At 36.0% G+C, this 22,901-nt stretch overlaps 1 protein-coding gene across 1 annotated transcript in view; it reads right to left on the bottom strand.

Annotated features, from left to right (window-relative positions):
- Positions 1-22,521, bottom strand: part of LOC309605861 (uncharacterized protein) — a 35,547-nt gene extending 13,026 nt beyond the window's left edge. Inside the window, 13 exon segments of the mRNA XM_082342186.1 lie at positions 55-309; positions 4,078-4,125; positions 4,128-4,158; positions 4,396-4,449; positions 11,727-11,935; positions 14,524-14,667; positions 15,137-15,371; positions 15,857-16,069; positions 16,407-16,429; positions 16,560-16,787; positions 19,801-19,863; positions 21,610-21,876; positions 22,500-22,521. Of these exon segments, the coding sequence (XP_082198312.1) occupies positions 55-309; positions 4,078-4,125; positions 4,128-4,158; positions 4,396-4,449; positions 11,727-11,935; positions 14,524-14,667; positions 15,137-15,371; positions 15,857-16,069; positions 16,407-16,429; positions 16,560-16,787; positions 19,801-19,863; positions 21,610-21,876; positions 22,500-22,506 (1,777 nt within the window). The 5' untranslated portion in view covers positions 22,507-22,521.
- Between the last annotated feature and the right edge of the window lie 380 nt (positions 22,522-22,901).

Raw genomic sequence — 22,901 nt, forward strand, 5'->3', positions numbered from 1 at the left:
GGCAAGTAGATCTGAAAAATTTAAGATATCCCTTGAAAACAATTCCAGTCTTACCTTTTATACTGGTGGAATTTTTTTCTATGTTTAGGAAGGTTTGAACAAAGATTTGACCTGCCTCATGGCGTTTCTGTCGCATAGAGTCCACCAAGACCCGCGCCTTGTCTTCAAGCTTGGCATCATAAATTTTTTTCTTCTCCTCTTCCTCCAATTTCAGGACATTTTTTCCCACCAAGTCATCCAAAACGCCAGTAATGAGTTCTTTGCCCACAGATTCCAAAATCTTAAGTGGGTTTTTGTTGCGTGTGTCTTCTGTCAGAAATACAAAGCTTCCTTTGACTTGATCTTGTCTCAATAAAAAATTCAGAATTGAAAATAATCTGATGACTGATCTTTCAATATGGTAGATCAATATGACACCAGGTTAATATATTACTGTCTGGGATAATTAGAATTTTTGTGGGTGAATAAGGAAGTCAAATTAATAAGTATTTTATTGTAATACCACAGGTATTATTTGAATGGATAGTGCATGGAAAGGCAGGGTATCTCATCAATACTTAATTAAATCGACAATGACAGTTATAAAGTCCATCTAGATATAAAGATAGTCTTAACACAAAATGACATATTCTAAAAAAATGCACCAAGACATTGAACAAAAACTTTGCCCCAGAAGCACCAGCCTCATTGTTCATGTTATCTTGAAGTATTCTTTCAATAAATGTTCAATGGGCAACTATTATGAGAAAGAAACATGGACATTACAAGGCATGAATAAAAAGTTACCCAATATCAGTTCATTTAATAATAGCTAACATCTATTATGCATTTAGGATTAAAAAAGAAATACATATAAAGCAATACACAATATTATGATTATTTACAAGACTCTGTACTAAATACTTTATAAATATTAATATGATGGACCCTCACAATAATCCAATGAGATGGTTAATATTTTCCCTATTTTACAGATCATTTAAATAAAATGCCCAGATCACACAAATTAGTATTCAAATTCTGTTCTTATACCATATTCTATAAAGTTAAACATAGCACAGCTTCAGTAATAATAGTTGATTTTCATTGAGGCCCCATTGGTCTCAAGTGCTTCATGTGAATCTTATCAGTTAAAGTTAATAAAAATTCCATGTAACATATATATTAATATTTCTATTATATAGTAAAGGAAACAGACACAGAGAAGTTAGTTAAATATTTGATCCAAATTGTGTGAATAGTACACCATGTTTAGTAAGAGGGTAGGAAGGGATTCAAACTCAGGGGTTCAGAATCTAGTCCCCACTCTTAAATCATCAAACTACTTTACATGATACTTGGTGAAGAGTTACTTAAGAGAATAGAAAGTGATTCAGGGACTCAGAAAAGACTGGGTAAATTTCTGCAGATGAGGTCACAAAATGCTTCTTCTTAGAAAAGGTGGCAGAAACACTGGTCTTACACTAGAGTATACACATGTCAGAACAGAGAGATTGAAGAATTATGAACAACATGCAGGTTAATCTATGAAATATTTACTCTGACTGAATTCTGGGTTTCTATTTTATTCATTTCTTCCTTCAACAAGGTTGAGTGTTGACTGAATAAGTGGTACTGGGAGAAATATGGTAAACAATAAAACCGAAGAGTTTTTACTTTACATCCTCTTATTATCTACACATTCTCATGGCTTCAGTTATTAGCTTTAAATAATAAATAAATTATCCCTGAATTTATAGATTCAGCCCAAAGGTGGATCCCAAAATTGAGGCTCATATATTCATCCCTTCTCTGTATCCCACAAACTCATTAAACTCAACTTTTAAAAGCTGAACTGCTCATTTTTCATCACCTGCTTCCTTCCCTATATGTACTAGTTAATGGTATCTTACAGTCAAGTGCACCAAATCAGTAAAAGCTGGTGATACTGAACCTCTTCTGCTTTCTTTATATCTTATTTTCCATCTCACTTCAAACTGTATTGATTTTATGTGCTAAATATTTGCAGAATCTGACTACTTCTCCCTTTCTAACTGTTTGATACTCTAGTTCAGGCCAACATCCTTTCTTGTTTAATTACTCTAAGAGTCTGATAAATCTACTCTTGTCCCCTTCTAATCTGTTCTTCACAATGAAGCAAAGTCAGTGTTCTAAAAATCTAGACGTAACCATGAAATGTCTCAGCTTAATCTAATCTAGGTCTTCTCATTCAGCCTCATCCTCTGCTACTATACCCACCTTGCTCATTACATTTTAAACACTTTGCCTTTCTTTCAGATTCTACAAAGCCTTGACTTAGGGATCATTATATGTACAGTTTCTCACACCCAACATTCCTTTCTATTTCTCAACTGCTTCCTGTTTATCTTCAGGTCTCAGATGACATGCCATTTTCTTTAGGAAATTCTTCCTGATGCTTAAGGCTAGACTGAGTGTCAGAGCAATATGCTCCCAGAGAAACTTGTTTCTCCCTAAGCTAGCATTTTTTTCCTTATAGTTGTTAATTAGTTAACAATGGCAACCAAACTCATTAGTTTATGTTTATTGAGTCACTTTACTTGTTTTGTCTACTGCTTTTCAGTTTATCATATCTATTATCTAATGATTCCCTGATTCCAATTCAATAACAAGTAAGGTCATCCTGCCTAGCTAAAAAGGAAGCCATGAGTGTGAATTTAACGTACTACTCCCCAGTCAAATGCTGTATGAGCGTCATGAAGAAGATAAGAAAACAGTCAGTCCTTACATTTTAGGAGCTTAAATTAAATGTGTGAGATGAGACAGAAACCCTGGAAAGAATTACACTACAGGGAAAATGAAAGAAATAAAAAAACACAATAGCAAGAAAGTATGAGTGGGGGGAATGCAAGTAAATGTTTGTTAATGAAGCTGAAATCATGCTTTAGAGAGATTAATGGTAAAGTGAATAAATATATTTTGAAAGGTAGGAAAACCTGTCTGACAAGTTCAGACATTTTTTAAAAGGCAATACAGAGCCATTGTATGTTCCTGAGTAAGAAAATTGCATTTGTAAATACCTAGAAGGTAAGAACTGAAAGATAAGGATCTGATCATCTTTCCTAACAATGCTAATCTGCAGACAAACTTAGTCCAGCTACATAAGAATCATTTGTAGATCTTTAAAAGATTATAAATGTTTATGGTCTATCCATGGTTGAGTAATTTGGGGTTATGAAGGGGGAAATAATCTAAGTTTGTTAATGTCTACAGATTATTTACATTTGTTGTAAGGTTTAGAAACCACTGATCTAGTTGAACCTCTTCCTTTTCAAATGAAGAAAATGAAGCCAAAGAAGTGATATATACACTAACATGTATAAAATGGATAACTAATAAGAACCTGCTATATAAAAAAAATAAATTAAATAAAATTCTAAATTCAAAAAGAAGTGATATGATACACCGGAATACTAGCTGCATAAATAGCCAATGATTCCATCTCTTATGCTTTCCAGTTTCTGTGTGTAAGATATGTGACCTGAAAACAGTATGCAGGATGGATAGGAGGGTTAAATCCTGGAGAGAGGGAGACCAGTTAAAAACTGTGATAGCAATCCAAGAAATACTGTGCTAGAGTAGTTAGAAAGGGGGGAAAATGTAGTTACTTTATAAAGACAAAGAGCATAATTCAATATAGGATATAGCAAGGGGGGGGTGGGAATTCAAAGACTCACTTATCTGATTATGGGGACAATTTTATGGAATCAAGAGGAAGCTGAGAAGATTTCAGAGTGCATTTAGGAATTTTCAGAGTTTTCTCACCATAAATAACTTACTATATTTGCCTTTATCCACCCTTCACTTTGATTACCAGGAGCTTCAAAAAAGGAAATAACTTCTTCCTGGCTCTGAGATAATCTGGACACCATACTCTCCTTCAGTGTCTCCAAGGCAGTGCCCCCCAGTTCAAGTTACACAGAGCTAATAAGGAGAATTTAGCTTGCACAGGATTGGCTCATTTCCCTTTTGTATATTTCTTCCTGTCACAAAGCAATTAATAAGTGTTTTCTAAGACCCAGGTTCCTGACCCTCAGCTAGGAAAGGACCCTTACTCACCAGCCATATGTAACAACCGTAGTCCCTTCCTGATACCTCGAGAAGAGCACAGGCTTGAAAATGAAAGTTACTGGACACTTCCTCCATTCAGGGGGCGGGGACTCCTAATCATAGATTGGGAAACTGCTGCTCAGAACTTCTGCGTTCACTGTCAGGAAGTTCCCTGTAGTCAGCAAATGGATTTCCCAATCCTTTGGGAAGAATTATTTCTTCTTTTTGGAAGAAAAAAATTGAATTGACAAAACATTTTCCAACCTATGTTGGAACCTCTGACTGTTTTTTCCCTCCTTTTCTTCTTCTTTCCTCATTACTCCACACCTCGTTCTCTCTGTCCTTCTGCTTCTGATCTCTCAGTATTTCTCCTTTGCTCAGCTAAAAGTGCAAATCATGAAGAAGTTAAAACTAACAAGTTCCCTTTCATTTCCGGATAAGGATTACCCAAATAACTTTAGTTTCCTGTTTTAACTGTGCTGATCATGGCGGTATTATACCTTCTCCATCTCCCTATCATCTTACACTTTTATTGGAAATAAGTTCTGAACCCTTGTCTCCATTCCTTTCATGATTTTCTTTAACTGCCTAAACTTCCCTTAACATTTAATTTTTACTGAGGGTGGCTATTCACCTCCCCTTTTTGTTATATTCTGAACAAAGACTGACCATAGAAGCAGTCTCAGGCTGTAGTAGAATGATTGTGTGATAGTACAAAAGATATATATCCAGAAGAACGGTTAGTGAAAGGAAAAAAAAAAAAAGACTCTGAAATGCTCAACTTGAAGGTCTTGAAAAGGTCAGAAATTCTAGGTCCATCTATGTTGCTGAAAATCATACTAAGTGAAGTAAGTCAGACAAGAAAGAAATATCATATGGTATCACTTATATGTGGAATTGAAAAAAAATGGTACAAATGAACTTATTTACAAAACAGAAATAGTCACAGAAGTAGTAAACAAACTTATGGTTACCAAAGGTGAAGGGGGGTGGGAGGGATAAATTAGGAGATTGAGATTAACATATACACACTACTATATATAAAATAGACAACTAATAAGGACCTACTGTATAGCACAGGGTACTCTAGTCAATATTCTGTAATAACCTAGATGGGAAAAGAATCTAAAATAGAGTGGATATATGTATATGTACACCTGATTCACTTTGCTGTACACCTGACACTAACACAATGTTGTAAATCAACTATGCTCCAAAATATATATATATACTCCAATAAAAAAAAAAAAAGGTGTCTTTTTGACAAGTCCAAAAAAAAAAAAAGAAAAAGGACAGAAATTCACCTTCACTTTTAATGGGTTAGAATTAGAAAAGGCTCATATTTGCAAGTAAAAGAGTAGTTTTTCCAGTTCTTCCTAAGTCTAACCTTGCTAAGTGAAAATTTCACCCCAAACTCATTGTTTGTGCATCACACAGGGACATTGTTTTGCATACAAGTCACCCTAGCATTTATTCATAGGGTGTCATGTACTGTCTGCTGATTGTTTTATGTTTGTTGACTGTCCCATCTTATCAATGAGACTGTAAACTACTATGTACCTAGAGTTGAATCAAATTACTCTGTATATTGAAGAATCCTTGTATCCCTGGGATAAATCTCACTTGATCATGGTGTATGATCCTTGTAATGTGTTGTTAGATTCTGTTTGCTAGTATTTTGTTGAGGATTTTTGCATCTATGTTCATCAGTAATATTGGTCTGTAATTTTCTTTTTAGTGTGATATATTTGTCTGATTTTGGTATCAGGGTGAGGGTGGCCTTGTAGAATGAGTTTGGGAGTATTCCTTCCTCTGCAATTTTTTGGAAGAGTTTGAGAAGGATCGGTGTTAGCTCTTCTCCAAATGTTTGATAGAATTCACCTGTGAATCCAGCTGGTCCTGGACTTCTGTTTCTTGGAAGGTTTTTAACTGCAGTTTCAATTTCATTACTTGTAATCAGTCTCTTTATATTTTGTTTCTTCCTGGTTCAGTCTCTGAAGGTTGTACCTTTCTAAGAATTTGTCCATTTCTTCCAGGTTGTCCATTTTATTGGCTTATTGTTGCTTGTAGTGGTCCCTTATGATCCTTTGTATTTCTGCAGTGTCAGTTGTAATTTCTCCTCTTTCATTTCTAATTTTATTGATTTGAGCCCTCTCCTTTTCTTTTTTTTTTTTCTTGATGAGTCTGGCTAAAGGTTTATCAATTTTGTTTATCTTTTCAAAGAACCAGCTTTTAGTTTCATTGATATTTTCTATTGTGTTCTTTGTTTCTATTTCATTTATTTCTGCTCTGATCTTTATGATTTCTTTTCATCTACTAACTTTGGGTTTTGTTTGTTCTTCTTCTTCTAGTTGCTTCAGGTGTAAAGTTAGGTTGTTTATTTGTGATTTTTCTTTTTCCCTGAGGTAAGATTGTATTGCTATAAACTTCCCTGTTAGAAATGCTTTTGCCACATCCAGTAGGTTTTGGGTGAGTGTGCTTTCATTTTCATTTGTCTCTAGGTATTTTTTTATTTGATTTCCTCTTTGATTTCTTCAGTGATCCTTTGGTTGCTTAGTAACATATTGTTTACCCTCCTTGTGTTTTGTTTCTTAAAGTTTTTTTCTTGTACTGGATTCCTAAGTTCCTTGTGTTTTGGTCATAAAAGATGCTTGATACTCTTTTAATTTTCTTAAATATACTGAGGCTCACTTTGCAGCCCAGCATGTGATCAGTCCTGGAGAATGTTCCATGAGCATTTCAGAAGAATGTGTATTCTGTTGCTTTTGGATGGAATGTCCTATAAATATCAATTAATCCTATCTGCTCTACTGTGTCATTAAAAGTTTTTGTTTCCTTATTTATTTTCTGTCTGCATGATCAATCCATTGGTGTAAGTCAGGTGTTAGAGACCCCCACTAGTATTGTGTTACTGTAGATTTCCCCTTTTATGGCTCTTAACATTTGCCTTATGTATTGAAGTGCTCCTATGTTGGGTGCATAAATATTTATAATTCTTATGTCTTCTTCTTGGATTGATCCTTTGATCATTATGTAGTGTCCTTCCTTGTCTCTTATAACAGTCTTTATTTTAAAGTCTAGTTTATCTGATATGAGTATTGCTACTCCAGCTTTCTTTTGATTTCCATTTTCATGGAATATCTTTTTCCATCCCCTCACTTTCAGTCTGTATGTGTCTCTGGGTCCAAAGTGGGATTCTTGTACACAGCATATATATGGGTATTATTTTGGTATCCATTCATCCAGTCTGTGCCTTTTGGTTGGAGCATTTAAGGTATTATTGATATGTATGCTCCCATTACCATTTGTTTTTTGCTGTGGGGTTTTTGTTTTTATAGGTCTTTTTCTTCTTCTTCTCTTGTGTTTCCAGCCTAGAGAAGTTTCTTTAGCATTTGTTTTAAAGCTGGTTTGGTGGTGCTGAATTTTCTTAGCTTTTGCTTGTCTGCAAAGCTTTTGATTTCTCTGTCAAATCTGAGTGACAGCCTAGCTGGGTAGAGTAATCTTGGTTGTAGGATTTTCTCTTTCATCACTTTAAGTATATCTTGTCACTTCCTTCTGGACTGCAGAGTGTCTGCTGAAAAATCAGCTGATAATCTTATGGGGATTCCTTTATATGTTGTTTTTTGTTTTTTCCTTGCTGCTTTTAATATTTTTTTCTTTGAATTTTATTTTTGTTATTTTGATTAATGTGTGTCTCAGCATGTTTCTCCTTGGGTTTATCCTGCATTGGACTCTGCACTTGCTGAACTTGGGTGGCTATTTCCTTTCCCATATTAGGGAAGTTTTGTACTATAATCTCTTTAAATATTTTCTCAGACTGTTTCTTTTTCTCTTCTTCTTCTGGGACCACTATAATTCGAATGTCGGTGCATTTAGTGTTGTCATAGATGTCTCTGAGACTGTCCTTATTTCTTTTCATTCTTTTTGTTCTTTATTCTGTGCCTTGGCAGTTATTTACATTGTATGTTCCACCTCACTTATTCATTCTTCTGTCTCAAATCAATCAATGTGATACACCATATTGACAAATTAAAGAAGAAAAACCATACAGTCATCTTAATAGATGCAGAAAAAGCTTTTGACAGAATTCAACACCCATAATAAAAACTCTTCAGAAAGTGGGCATAGAGGGAACCTACCTTAACATAATAAAGACCATAGACAACAAACCCATAGCAAACATCATTCTCAATGGTGAAACACTGAAAGCATTTCCTCTAAGATCAGGAAAAAGACAAGGATGTCCTCTCTCACCACTCTTATTCAAGATAATTTTGGAAGTCCTAGCCATGGCAATCAGAGAAGAAAAAGAAATAAAAGGAATCCAAATTGGAAAAGGAGAAGTAAAACTGTCATTGTTTGCAGATGACATGGCATTATTCATAGAAAATCCTAAAGATGCCACCAGAAAACTACTAGAGCTAATCAATGAATTTGGAAGTTTCAGGATACAAAATTAATGCACAGAAATATCTTGCATTCTTATACACTAACAATGAAAAATCAGAAAGAGAAGTTAAGGAAACAATCTCATTTACCATTGCAACGAAAACAATAAAATACCAAGGAATAAAGCTGACTATGTAAGTAAAAGACCAGTATGCAGAAAACTATAAGACATTGATGAAAGAAATCAAAGATAACACAAACAGATGGAGAGATATACCATGTTCTTTGATTGGAAGAATCAATATTGTGAAAATGATTATACTACCCAAAACAACCTACAGATTCAATGCAATCCCTATCAAACCACCAATGGCATTTTTCACAGAACTAGAATAAAAATTTTCACAATTTGTATGGAAACACAAAGACCCTGAATAGCCAAAGCAATGTTGAGAAAGAAAAAGAGAGCTGGAGGAATGAGGTTCCCTGTCTTCAGACTGTACTACAAAGCTACAGTAATCAAGAGAGTATGGCACTGGAAGAGAAACAGAAATACAGATCAGTGTAACAGGATAGAAAGCCCAGAGACAAACCCACACACCTATGGCCACCTAATCCACAGCAAAGTAGGCAAGAATATACAATAGAGAAAAGACAGTCTCTTCAATAAGTGGTGCCTGGAAAACTGGACAGCTACATGTAAAAGAATGAACTTAGAACACTCCCTAACACCATACACAAAAATAAACTCAAAATGGATTATAGACCTAAATGTAAGATGGGAAACTATAAAACTCTTAGAGGAAAACATAGGAAGAACACTCTTTGACATAAATCACAGCAAGATCATTTTTGACTCATCTCCTAGAGTAATGAAAATAAAAACACACAAAAAAACAACAAATGGGACCCAATAAAACTTAAAGCTTTTGCACAGCAAAGAAAACAATAAACGAGACAAAAAGGCAACCCTCAGAATAGGAGAAAATATTTGCAAACAAAGCAACTGACAAGGGATTAATCTTCAAAATATACAAAAAGCTCATGCAGCTCAATATCAAAAAAAGCACATGAAAAGATGCTCAACATCACAAATTATTAGAGAAATGCAGATCAAAACTACAATGAGATATCACCTCACACTGGTCAGAATGACCATCATCAAAATATCTACAAACAATAAATGATGGAGAAGGTGTGGAGAAAAGGGAACCCTCTTACACTGTTGATGGGGATGTAAATTGATGCAGCCGCTTTGGAGAATAGTATGGAGGTTCCTTAAAAAACCGAAAAATATAACTACCGTATGACTCAGTAGTCCCACTACTGAGCATATACCATGAGAAACCCATAATTTAAAAAGACACCTGCACCCCAATGTTCATTGCAGCACTATTTACAATAGCCAGGACATGGAAGCAACCTAAATGTCCATCGGCAGATGAATGGATAAAGAAGATGTGGTACATATACACAATGGCATATCACTCAGCCATAAAAAGGAACAGAATTCGGTCATTTTTAGAGATGTGGATGTACCTAGAGACTGTCATACAGAGTGAAGTAAGTCCGAAAGAGAAAAATAAATATCATATATTAACGCATATATGTGGAATCTAGAAAAGTGGTACAGATGAACCTATTTGCAGGTCAAAAATAAAAGAATAAGGATGCAGACATAGAGAACGGACATGTGGACATGGTGAGGAGAGGGGACGTGGGATGAATTTGGAGATTGGGATTGATGTACGTGCACTGCCATGTGCAAAACAGATAGCTAGTGGAAACCTGCTATACAGTGCAGGGAGCTCCTGTGCTGCGGTGACCTAGATGGGTGGGGGGGGGTGGGAGGGAGATCCAAGAGGGAGGGAATATATGTATACATATAGCTGATTCACTTCTTTGTACAGCAGAATCTAACACAACATTTTAAAGCGACTATACCCAAATTAAAAAAAGGAAAAAATTACTTTGCATTCCTGAAATTCCTTAAGGAAGGGTTAGAATTATGTAAACTGTAGTCATGACTTTTTCATCCCAAATTCTGGGATTTTGGATAAGTTACTTATTACATTACCTTCTCTTAATCTCTCTTGTTGAGCTCTAAATTCTTTGAAATCAGGTACCTACTGTAATTTTTTCTGTATTCCTAAAGCAGAAAGTCTAGCAAAATTGTTTCTAGAAGGAAAGACTGGTGTTAGCCAGTTCAGTTCTTATGAAGTCTAAAGACTCCAAATCCATTACTTGCTCCAAATTCCATCCCCTGCCTTCTAGGAGTGGTGAAGAAAAAAAATGACAGACTTTCATTTTTATTTCAGATTTATTGGAATGTTTAAAGAAATGTCTCTTTTCTGCTGACAGGATCCCAAAACATGTATAGAGTGGCAGAACTCCTGGCTTCCTACAGAAAAGGAAGAGGAAATAAAAGAAAAAAATGAATTCTGCTAAAAGAAATTCAAGTTATAAAATCACTCTACCAAGGTGTCACACAGACTCATAAGAGGGAAGAGTCCATGTTATGTCTAAATATTGCCCTGCTGAGGTGGAGGGGAGGAACATCTAAAACTGAGCTTTCATCATCTCTGGTCACTTCTCAATCTATATCAGCTAACCTTGAGAAAGGGCCATCTATCTCTGCAGAACTTTGAGAGGAGTGCAGTGTGCTCTGCACTAAACAACAGAAAAGCATCCTTTCATTATCCACCGTTTATTATATTAGACCTTGAGATCTTGACCAGGATGTAGTTCAGCACTCTTCCCCCAACCTCACCCCACTCCTACCACACACACACATCTGTCCCTACAACTTACTTTTTTAATATCCTGGAAAGAGGTAGAAACATCTTGTCAAAGTCACTCTTTCAGCGGTGGGCATCTGTGCCTTACCATCTGGCAGCTCAAATGAAAATCTAACCTAAAAGTAAAAGAAGGTCTGTAGATTTTTTTTTTTTTTTCCTGAGTAGAAGGATTTTCACTTATGCTGGAAAAATTGCAAAAAGTATAGCAAAATAAGTGATAAAAACAAAAAGTTTGTGCCTCTGTACAAATCAGCAATATATATATCTAAGGATGGAATGACCATGCTTTTAAAATCTACTGAATCTAATAGATATGGACACAAGCAAATTAAAGTCCACTCATTTGTCTATTCAGAAAAGAGGGGAGTTAAAATAATTGATTGTTTTCTAGGGGGTTTCTAGGTTATAAAACTTGGAACTGGCTTCCAGGTTGGCTGACTCACCAAAGACCCTCAAAACTCATTTGAAATGGAGAGCAGTTTTTAGTAGAAAAACATGTCCAGAGTTGCTCCCTAGGTTTCCAATTAGAACAAACAGGGAAGTAGAGTGTAAGGAGTATCTAGCACCTACCTTTCGGAAAATTTCTTCCAGGTCACAAAGCCAGGCATATTCTTGAAATTTTTCAATGAGTTTAATAATAAAAAGAGAACCCAATATGGGATGTCGCCAAGAAACATTATCTGTGAAAAAAGCACATTCCAAATTTCATGCAAGGTCTTGCCTGGCCACAAAAATGGAGTCCTAGGATTTCTATTCCAGCTGAGGCAGGCTGTTGAGTTTATGTTGTTTCCTACAGACTGTATGTCATTTTTAAGTGAATATATTCATCATTTAGTGTGTATATTTTCACTGATACTTGACAATTGTTAAAGTCATATGAAGTATGCTATATACGGTACAGATGTTAGGGCAGCACAGTCTCTGAGTTCAAGGAAACACAAGTCTAGTAGACAAGGAGAGAAAGGCAGAATGGGGTGGAGGGGAGTGACTGGGCTTTGAGAAAGAAATACCTGAGTGTGGATCCCAGGAGTACAACTTAGTGACTTGATAGTTAATTATATGTTCTGAAATGCAATGGCTTTGACTGCAATGGGTAGGGTAATAATTTCTGCCACAAAGATATATTTTCATATTAGACGTAATGTATCACAAGGATCTGGGAGAATATAGGATATGTAATACCCAGTCTATACAAGGTAATCATATTAATAATATTTCAGTTTATCTACTTTATAACTTAATTAAAATCAAATGATACTGATCATAAGGTATTTAGACAAAGAAAATATTAACTAAATATGAAAATGGTACCAGCAGAAAAGAAGTACATACCTAGAAAAAATTTAAGAGGGAAAGATCATATTCTATTGGAGGAAAAAACAGTCTTATGGAAAAGACATTGAAAAAGAATAATTATACAAAATAGTAGGGACATAGAAGTTATGAAGCCATTTTAAAATTATGCTAAGTAATATATAAGAAAAGTATCAATAGCTGTGCATTTAACATGGATACATGCTTTAAAAACCTTTTTGCCAATAAACATGGTAATAAAATGTAAAACAGTAATGGATTAATATCCTATCTAAAACTACAACTGTCTTACTAAGCTGGTTCCAGTTAAAGGAAGTAGGTGGGAGAGAGTTGCAGGCTGGTATCTCTGTAAGTTCTTTGTGAAATTAGGTAGGGGACGGTCACTTTTCTTCAGAAGAGCACTATGTACAATGTAATTGGGATTAATACCAGAGAATGTGAAGCTAGGTTTACTTGTGGAAACTGGAGACAACTGAACTGGAGTTTCTATGAATCATCTGGAAAGGAAGGTGAGGAAAGTGAATGAAAAGGAGACAGAAATCACCAAGATGGATGACAAGAAGACAGGGGGCTACAAAGCCTGTAATTGCCAGAGGTAAATCGCTTGTGGAAGGCTGGGATCAAAGGATTTTAAAAAAATAGTTATGTCTAATATTAAGTCTGCTAAATATACTCAAACTGTAAATGTGTGGAGGTTTTGCCTAGTGTCATTGTTTTCAATTGTTGAAAAAAATTGATTTCTACATCAAGATATAGTCAACACACGAAGTGAGAGAGTGGCCTGGACATATATACACTACCAAATGTAGAATAGATAGCTAGTGGGAAGCAGCCGCATGGCACAGGGAGATCAGCTCCGTGCTTTGTGCCCACCTAGAGGCATGGGATAGGGAGGGTGGGAGGGAGACGCAAGAGGGAGGAGATATGGGGCTATATGTACATGTACAGCTGATTCACTTTGTTATAAAGCAGAAACGAACACACCATTGTAAAGCAATTATACTCCAATAAAGATTTAAAAAAAAAAAAAGTTATGATCAACACAATGCAAAAGCAGGCTATCTCCTGAGAGATGGCACCTTTTTATAGAAAATAATCTGGAAATTAAACTATTTGATCAGAGGCAAGTCTTTAAGGTTGGAAGTAATCAAGAGAATGTTAATGTCCAAGAAATTCCAAAACATAGTGGATGACTTTTATTTAAACCTTTATATGGAAAGTAACTCAAGGTAAAACCTTGAATTAAGTTACAACATAGAAACATCTTTAATAGTAGCCATCAATTAATGTGTACTTTACTCTGTCATGCTCAATATTTCATATTTATTATCTCATTTAATCCTTACAACAATATTTGTATTCACATATATTAGCGAGTAATTCAAAGAAAGCCCAGAGAAGCTACATACAGAGTACTAAATGACAGAGTGAAAATATAATTGGCAGTACTCTTAATCTAAAACCTAGACTTAGAATCATTCAGGTTGTTTCTGTTTCATAAACTCCATATTTCTGGTTGAAACAACTTTAACTTAGGGACTCAATATGCTTTGTCTGCTTTTCTCCTTCTCCCTACCCCTTTTATAAATACCACAGTTTTATAATACTTGTCTAGGCAAATTGAACTGTTGAGTGATCCCAACATGTAGACCTTTTTGTATGTGGAGTCAGATTCTAATTTATTTCAGTGTAGATAAGTTTCTTTTTATTTCTCAGAGTCCAGGAAAATATTTTGCACCATGGGAGTTTACTAGTTACTAATTTAGTAAAAATATATGTATATGTGTTTGGTCTCCATGGATAAGGGGAATTGAAGGTGTAACTGAGAGGAAGGCTTGAGTTAATCTTCAAGAGTCTCATGAAAATTCAACACAGATATCCACACTCTAATGGATGGTTGTGAGTTTCTGCATTGATAATGTCCACAAACGTGTCTTACACAGATACCCATTACCTGGTGTTGAAGAGCAGAAAGCAATAAAATCCTTCTCTACGTGGGCTTTCTTAATGGCATCATCCTCAAAATCTTCTGGAGCCAATAAGGAACAGTTTCCAGAAGCTTCTACTGAATCTTTTAGCCATACCACCCCTTGATTCTCTGGAAAGACAAGATTTGGTCCCTTGTTACTATCAGTAGTCAAGAGACCTTTCTCCCCTAAACATCTGTTCAACCATATTTACTAATTTATTTGTCATTAGCTTTAATTCACATGCAGATACACACATACCTTTCAAAAACTATCTTTTCAACAACTCTTATCTTAAGAGGCTTATCTTATCTCTCCTAACCCTCAAATGAATATATCCCATCCAAGTATCTCAACCAAGTATCAAAGTCTTAAGATTAAAAGTGGTATCTCAGTTGAAAATGGAACAAATATCTTCCAACCAGTCATACAATTCATAGAAGCTACAATCTTGTTTGTAACGTCAAAGAACATCTACTGTCACCAAACAAGATTGTAGCCTTTTTTGAGTAGACTCAAAGGAACTGAAAAATACTGGATACATACAGATGATGAGATCTAAACCTCAGCGTCTGTGTTCTAACAGACATCAGTACTCACCACCACGGCAGGCCTGGATAATGATCACCTTGGGTTTGTCTTTCAAACTTGGGCAATTCCAGGTGTTCAAAATTTGAAAGATGGTGTTGACTTTTAATACATCTGGGACTTCTTCAGAGTATTTCTTCCCACAAACGCCAGTCCGGATTCCATGAGACATGAGCACCAGAAAAGTACTATCAGAGGTCCGGTGCTCTGGGCGAGCAGCAAATGACTTCAGCTCTATAGTCATGTCCTGGAAGAGACATACCACTGATTTTGAACTATGTGATTGGTTATCATGGCTCCTCGGAATCCAATAAAGAGACATTAAGGATTTCCTGGATGATATGAAAATCAATGAAATACAAAAAGAAAATTTAAGTTTCAATTCACAGAAAGGTGAAGAAAGTGTTATGGGATGCCATTCAGAGATTTCTAGTAGAATGTAAGGGACTTTATTTATTTATTTATTTATTTATTTATTTATTTATTTATTTATTTATTTATTTATTTATTTGGCTGTGGACATTATTGAATTAATAGAAAACTTCCCAGTTAAAAGTTTTACCAGATTCTTGCTAAAAGACTCTAAGTTAGAAGCATGAAGTACCCTACAAGAACAAATTTAGATTTTAGACTGTCAAGAGATTAAGTTTCTGGTTCTACAACCAATCTTTCTAACATTATTTAGGAATATAAAGGGCATGACCATTGTCTCTACATTACGACAGACTTTACCGAAGCAGTGAGATTTTCTTTCACATCCACACTGTACCCCAGACCTTCTAGTAGCATCTTCATGTTTCTGATATCAACATCAGCTCCATCTCTCCTGGGAAGATTTTCAAACTCTGTGTTGCAGATAATGAGGGCAATACGTGTGCGGATTGACCTTTCCATTATTGGGTAAATCTGTAAGAAATGCAGGTTGGGTGAACAGTCTTGTTCTCTCTAATTAAATATTCATCTTGGGGGTATAAGACAGCTTCTCCTCCCTTAGTCCTACCTAGAAACCTAATCTCTTGAACCATAGATAAAAACAGGGAGGGAGAATGAGTCCTACCATAGAAGTGGAATGAAATTTGCAAATGCTCATATGGCAGCTGAGCACTTGATTTAATTACTTTTGAGAGGTAGGGCTGTGTGAGATGAACTGGCTTGGAGTCATAATGACTCAATTTTAAAATTTATTCCTTGACTTACTGGTTTAGCCAAAATAGTTAACAATCCATGTCTCGGTTTCCTGATCTCTAAAATGGGTTATTTTGAGGGTTCAAGGTGTTATTACTTTCAACTTCCTTAGAACAGTGTCTGATTCATATTAAGCATTAAATAGATACTATTGTTGTTATTATTAAAATTATTTACTCAGGGGATTGGACCAAACTTGGAAATCTCTACATAAACCTAGGAATAGGAATCCTTTATGTAAGGGAAGAGCAGAATGGTTTTCCAGAACCTCTCAAGGAAATTAGCTCTAAGGCAGAACACTGCAGTTTAGAATGGTCTCCAGTGTATATTTCACCCGGATCCTTATGTTCTGAGCACAGCACCTCTGCTGACTTTTCTTTCCATATCCTTTGGGCTGTTTCTAGGGGGCAAAGCTTGAGGTTCCCTCCTGGCCCTGAAGATGCAAGCTTAACTGGGTTGTCCTGCATTGCCTGAGGAGCTGCAAGAGACAAGAAACATTATGAATAATGGCATTCCTGAATGTTCCATTTGGTGCTCCTCCTAGAATCATCTGTGTGTGAAGCCACAGAGGAGGAAATTAATCTTTAGGAAGACAATCCTGGACTAGTCCTTAGCATCATTAAATGCATCTCTGCTAAAGGAATATATTCCAAGCCAGAGATTTCCAGTGGTGTGATACAGTTATCATATCCCTTCATCTCTTAGAATCAGCATTTCACAAATTTTTTTCATTAAAATAATTGAAAGGGAGTTTTTTAAGGCCATGCATGATAAAATTCTCAGAAAACAATATGTTAGATAAAATAGTTAAGATATAAATGTATTTCAAATAATTGAAAGCTTAGGATAACGGAGGTAGACCTTAATGAATCTATTTCAATGATTTTTAAAAAAAATATATGTTTATGTATCTATTTATTTAGTTATTTATTTGCTTAACAGGCATGATAGTAGGCATTAGAGATTTGAAAGAAAGAAAGAAAGAAAGAAAGAGAGAAAAAAAGTAAGAAAGAAAGAAAGTGAGCTTTTGTCCTAACCTTTACGATCTCTCTACTGTGTGTACATATAGTGAGAAGGAGAAGATATTGAATACGTGAACTAGAATGAATATGAAATAGAGTGATAAATACTAAAATCTAGGTGTACTCTTAGAGAGATTTATAGCACTAAGCATTGATTGCACAAATATATGAGGAAGAGTTTTCACAGTGGTTCATGTGAAAAAAGCCTTGGGGGTTTCTTTGATCACAAGTTCAACATCATCGAATAATGTGATGTATTTTCTAAAGAAATTAACATAATCTTTGTTTCAAAATAGAAATAAGTTTTCTTGATATTTGGAAGATTCTTTAGAAACTAAACTATTCAAACAAGAAACATATTCAATTTTGAAGAGGAATTTGAAGAAACTGTTGTATATTCAGGTAAGCCAAGGTAGCATGAAGTGTGTTGACTGTGGAGAAAGCAAGAGATAATTAGAATGGCTATATCTGAGAAAACTATAGGAATCATTATTATGTGGAAGAAATGTATTCCTTCATAAAGGAGTCTGAAGAACAATAGACAAAGTTAAAGATAAATATTTGGATTTTATTAGAACTAATTTTTCTTATGGCATTTGGTTATATAGTGAGTGTCCCATCCCATGAAATAACTAAGAAAATATGCACCCTTATCTTATTCACTAGAATAATTTCTAAGCTTGCTGAAATATTTGCTTCTGTGACCTCTAAATTTCTTCCAAATTAAGAGTATTTTTATTTTAAGAGAAAAGGGTCACTTTGTGATGAAATCTGCCCACAACTGTGGATGAAATACTGTTCCAGAACAAGTAAAGCAGTGATTATTTGGTAAGCAAGAGGCTGGATTCAGACAAATATAAGGTTTGCTAATAAGAAATCTAATGCATATTGACCTTGATTCAATAAAGCTGAGACCAACATTTTCAGGGTAGAGAAATGAAATATTTTTAAGAACTTCTTTGTGATTTGGGACCTAGGTATTTCTTGTGCTACCTTCAATATTGTGTAGAATGAAAAGTTTTTCATTTAAATTTTGTGGCAGAGACTGACTAGCTGTTCAACAAGACACTTTATTCTTTTTTTCCCTGACACATAGCTGATCTATATTGCCAACCAATCCAGTGACTTGGTGTGACCATATAACTAAGTTCTAGACAATGGGATGCAAGCTGAAATACTGTGTAATTCATCCAGGTCAAGCCTAGCAAAATCTCTCACAAATGATCCCACATACTCTTTCCAATGTCATTAACTTAACTGTTATTACCACAGTTATTCTGACATCATATGTTGCAGATATCAGAGCCATATGATGGAAGAGGCCTAGGTATCTGAATTAGCACTTGGAGGAAAGCTGCCTTCTGATGAAAATTGCCCATTTTAGAATTTTTGTGATTTGGGAAAAAAATTTCTATCATATCTGAACAATTATAAATATATGTCTGTGTTATAACATTCCATATCATCTTAACTGATACAGATATGTGTATTGTCATTTCCATCCCTAAATTTATGACTGGCTTTAATTTGATGGTGGAGCTTCTTAAATGCCTATTCATTCACTATTCATATACTCATATAAGTTCAATAAAAGCAAGACCCTTGCTTGTTTCATTCATTACTCTCTAAATAGTTTATAGAATAGGGTCTGTAACACAGTTGGCACGTGCTAAATATTTTCTAATGGCATAGCAAATAGTAGTGACTCTGGCCACATTATTCAGTGAAATAGTCCTAACAAATATATGTTCATACACATTACAGGCCAACTTCTATTAGATGGTATCTATAAATAAATCAGATATGTTCAATTTCCTCATTAAGCTTAAAGTCCTGTGAGGGAAAAGGATGCATTTACTAAAAAAAAATTACAAGAAAAATATATTGAGAGTTATGACTGGAGAATTATGGAACACTGTAGCAATTGGGGCTCTGAAATCTAATTGTAGAAATAGAAATGCAAGGACAGATCTGAATTTGAGAGAGGAATCAATAAAATCTGGCTGCTGCTTGAATGTTGGAAGTGAGGAAGAAGAAAGAGTCTAAGATAATTTCAGGTTTCTGGTTTGAATAACTGGGTGTTGGTGGCACCACTAATCAAGATAGAGGAAAGTGGAAGGGAAGCAAGGTGGGGGAAGGATGGCAGGCTATCTCTGGGCCCATGTAGATTAAATGTGTCTGCAGGAGATATGAGTGCATATGTTCAGTAGACACTTAGTGAAGTGTGGCACTCAAGTGGTTAGTCAGGATTTGAGATCCAGATTCAGAATTTTTTGGTATAAACATGATAGTGAAGCTGTAGGAACAGCTCCTGCTAAAGCAGAATAGATTAAGAAGAGAAAAGGGTATAGAATAAATCTGTGAGAATTACTCATAACCCCCCTCACCCTGGATTCATCCCATTAATCTGTAGTAAATGTCAGGGAAAATGGGCTTCAAAGAATGTCATTGCCTTGAAAATACCATTACCTGGGAAAGGAGGAACCACTGCTTGGGATTCTTGTGTATTAAGATAATTTCCAGATTGTGAACCTGAGGAAAGATGAAGGACATTAAAATAGTCACAGTCTCTGAAGATTCTTACCCCAATGTGTTAGACACTCAGCCTCTGTAATCTGCATTTGCCTTACTCACTCAAATCTATTCATATCTACTCTGGGGTCACTATGCATTGTGATTGTCAATTTCAAGGACAAGAATTGAAATTAAATTTATTTAAGGTTTTATAAGGATCTCAATGTAGCAACACACACCTGAGAAACTTATTCCAGAAACTTAAGAATTGGCATGAGCCAACAAATGAAAAATACTCCAAGTTTTTCTCTCATAGTACCTACTGAAGACAAGATTTCCATAGGCAAAATATGGTTCATGTCTCTGTTGTGAATGGAGGAGAGCCATAGGACATCCCACAAAACTTCAAGTCCAAGGCAGCAGGCTGCAGTTTCCCATGTAGACTGCTGGACTAAATTAACCATCAATAAATTCAAGAACATTTTCTGGAGGAGGCCTTGTTATTGCAGTATTGTGTCTGCTAAGAAGTTTTTTTATATCTCTCCCTTTACAGTACATTTAAATATTACATCCAATTATCATATACTAGCGCCCTGAAACAACTGGCAAATAGATGAGGAGGAAACAAGTTATGACAACCCTGACAGAGAAGGCATCATCTGACAACTAGGGAGGCAGACTCCAGGAATTAGTTATCACGAGTTGTATAAGTACCTCTAGGGTTCAAGGACTATGAGTTGAAAGAAATATGACAAGGAAGAAGACACTTTGGCTATTGTACAAATATTCTAGACCCTTACTGTTATTGATTGATTGTCTTTAATTCTTGAGGCAGGGGTTAATGTGAAAGATATATCAAAAAAAAAACACACACAAAGAAATTCAACACAGAAAACATTTGCTGTGTCACTCAGAGGGACACAGGCTTCTCTCAATCCCTAGGAAAAAAATGGTTTCTTGCTTTCAAATAACATCTTCTTCCCCTGAATGACCCCCAGAAGCACAAAAGAAACCAGTAACTGTAAGTGCATCAGAGCTACTGTCTTTTTTTTTTATGGAGGAACTAGGGAACTACAGAAGTGGCAGCTCAGATGGCTGAACCTGTATTGGGCTCTCAGGAGACTAGAGTAGGGGGGCTGGGCCTCTGAGAATGGTCCCCAGCAGAGTGCCATGCTAGTGCACAATCTTATTCAAAAGAAAATGCAAGGGGGCAACTAAAAGAGTCTGCTTAAAATCCTTACTTTTCTGTAAAAGTTGAAATTATTCTCTGAGTGTTCCACTATCCCCGAAATATATTTTATTCCACCTGGAGAGCAAAATTTTGGAGAGAAGTTGGACAAAGTATTTGATTACAGACCTTAAACCTTTGTGTCTGATGACTACATAAGTTCCTAGGGACCTCTAGGCTTAAACTAACTATTTTAACTAACTAACTAGATAAATCAATAGTGCCTTGCTAGGAGGACTAGAGGATACAGTATGAAGCTTTTCAAGACTGTTCTCATGACCTTCAACAAATGAGCTATGACATACTCAGGATAGGAAATGAGCTTTAATCAAAAGAAGGCCACTAAGGCCAAAAGAACAGGAACAAAGAAGAAAAGAGACAGAGGGGATGCAAAATGACCACTGATATAGAAATGGGGCCCTGAGGCCAGAGGTAGGGAAGTTGTTTGCAAACTAACACGACCAATGAAGAAATCAGATGTTAGGCATAAAGAAACATGGCCTACATGAACTTCAGTCTGAGTCATTGACCCTTACCTGAGGAGAGCCCCAGTGTTCCTGCAAGGAGGGAGTCATCTTCTCTAATATGACTGATGCAAATTTGGCATGCCTGGGACCCTTTCGGAATAACAGAGTCTATCAAAGCTCGGGCCTTGTCCATAACTGTAGCATTTTCATCTCTTACTTTCTCCATCTCCGCCTGGTTCAGCACTCTTTTCTCTAATAGTTCATCCAGCAAGCCATTTATTGTACCCATGCCCACTGAATGGACAAACAGATTTCTCTTCTCCTTCAGGACCTTGTCTGTTGGAAACACAAGGATGCCTCAAGTCACAGAAACAGCCTCATTTTCCTTTCATATCAGCAACGGAGAATAGCCTCCTTTAGATTTAATCAATAAAATGTCCCTCCCCATACAGTGTGGTAATCCTGAGGACACCCATATCTCTTATTCTTCCCTCAGTATTACCCATATATGCTCACTGAGTGGCTTGAAGACTGAGATTTGCTACCTCCAAGTTAGTACCTGAAAACCAGGGATCATCATAACATGCCTCATGTTTATTCAACTGTACATAATAAAATAATGAAATAGTGATTGTCCATTTCCTTTGGGGACTACAACTGCTGGTACCCATTCAATGCCAATTCTGCATCCTCTGTCAGACTATGACATTTAAGAATTCAGTTAAGATTGCAAAATGACAGAAGGATACCAGCCAGTAAAGCCCAGTTCCTTTCTGAACCTTGTCTTCCCTTTTTAAAGACTGTGGGGTCTCTGGGCCCCTTCTCTCCTTCCCTTTGCCCCCACCGCTCCCTCTCTTTGCACTCCCTCTGTTCTGCTCACCTAACATTCACAGAACTTAATTATGACTTCTGCAAAAGCCAGCCCCTTCCAAAACTATTCTCTCAAGAAAGAAACTCACCGGCCATGGCTTTTCTCTCTTAGCCTTGGTGTGTGGTATGAAACTGAAAGCATGTTCCACCTTCCTTTTCAGCAGGGCGTGTACACATTGCAAAATACCCACGGCACATGCATATATACGCATTTTTTGTTGTTGTTCCAAAGAAATTATCAGATTGCTGAAACTTAGACCACATCAGGGAGTGTATCCTTCACCAGAACTTGACTCAGGTCAGGGTAGGAAAGGAATGGGGCTTACAGAATAAGAAAAGAGTGAGAAAGTATATATACAATTAAGCTCACATAATAATGAAGTGTGATCTGTAAGAGCAACTCATTCTTTGGTATCTTCATTCATTCAGGCTGCTCTAACAAAATACCACAGACTGTATAAACAAGAGAAATGTATTCCTCTCAGTTCCAG

The sequence above is a fragment of the Balaenoptera borealis genome (genome assembly GCF_965194805.1).
Source record: "Balaenoptera borealis genome assembly, chromosome: 11".
In the NCBI taxonomy this organism is placed as follows: domain Eukaryota; kingdom Metazoa; phylum Chordata; class Mammalia; order Artiodactyla; family Balaenopteridae; genus Balaenoptera; species Balaenoptera borealis.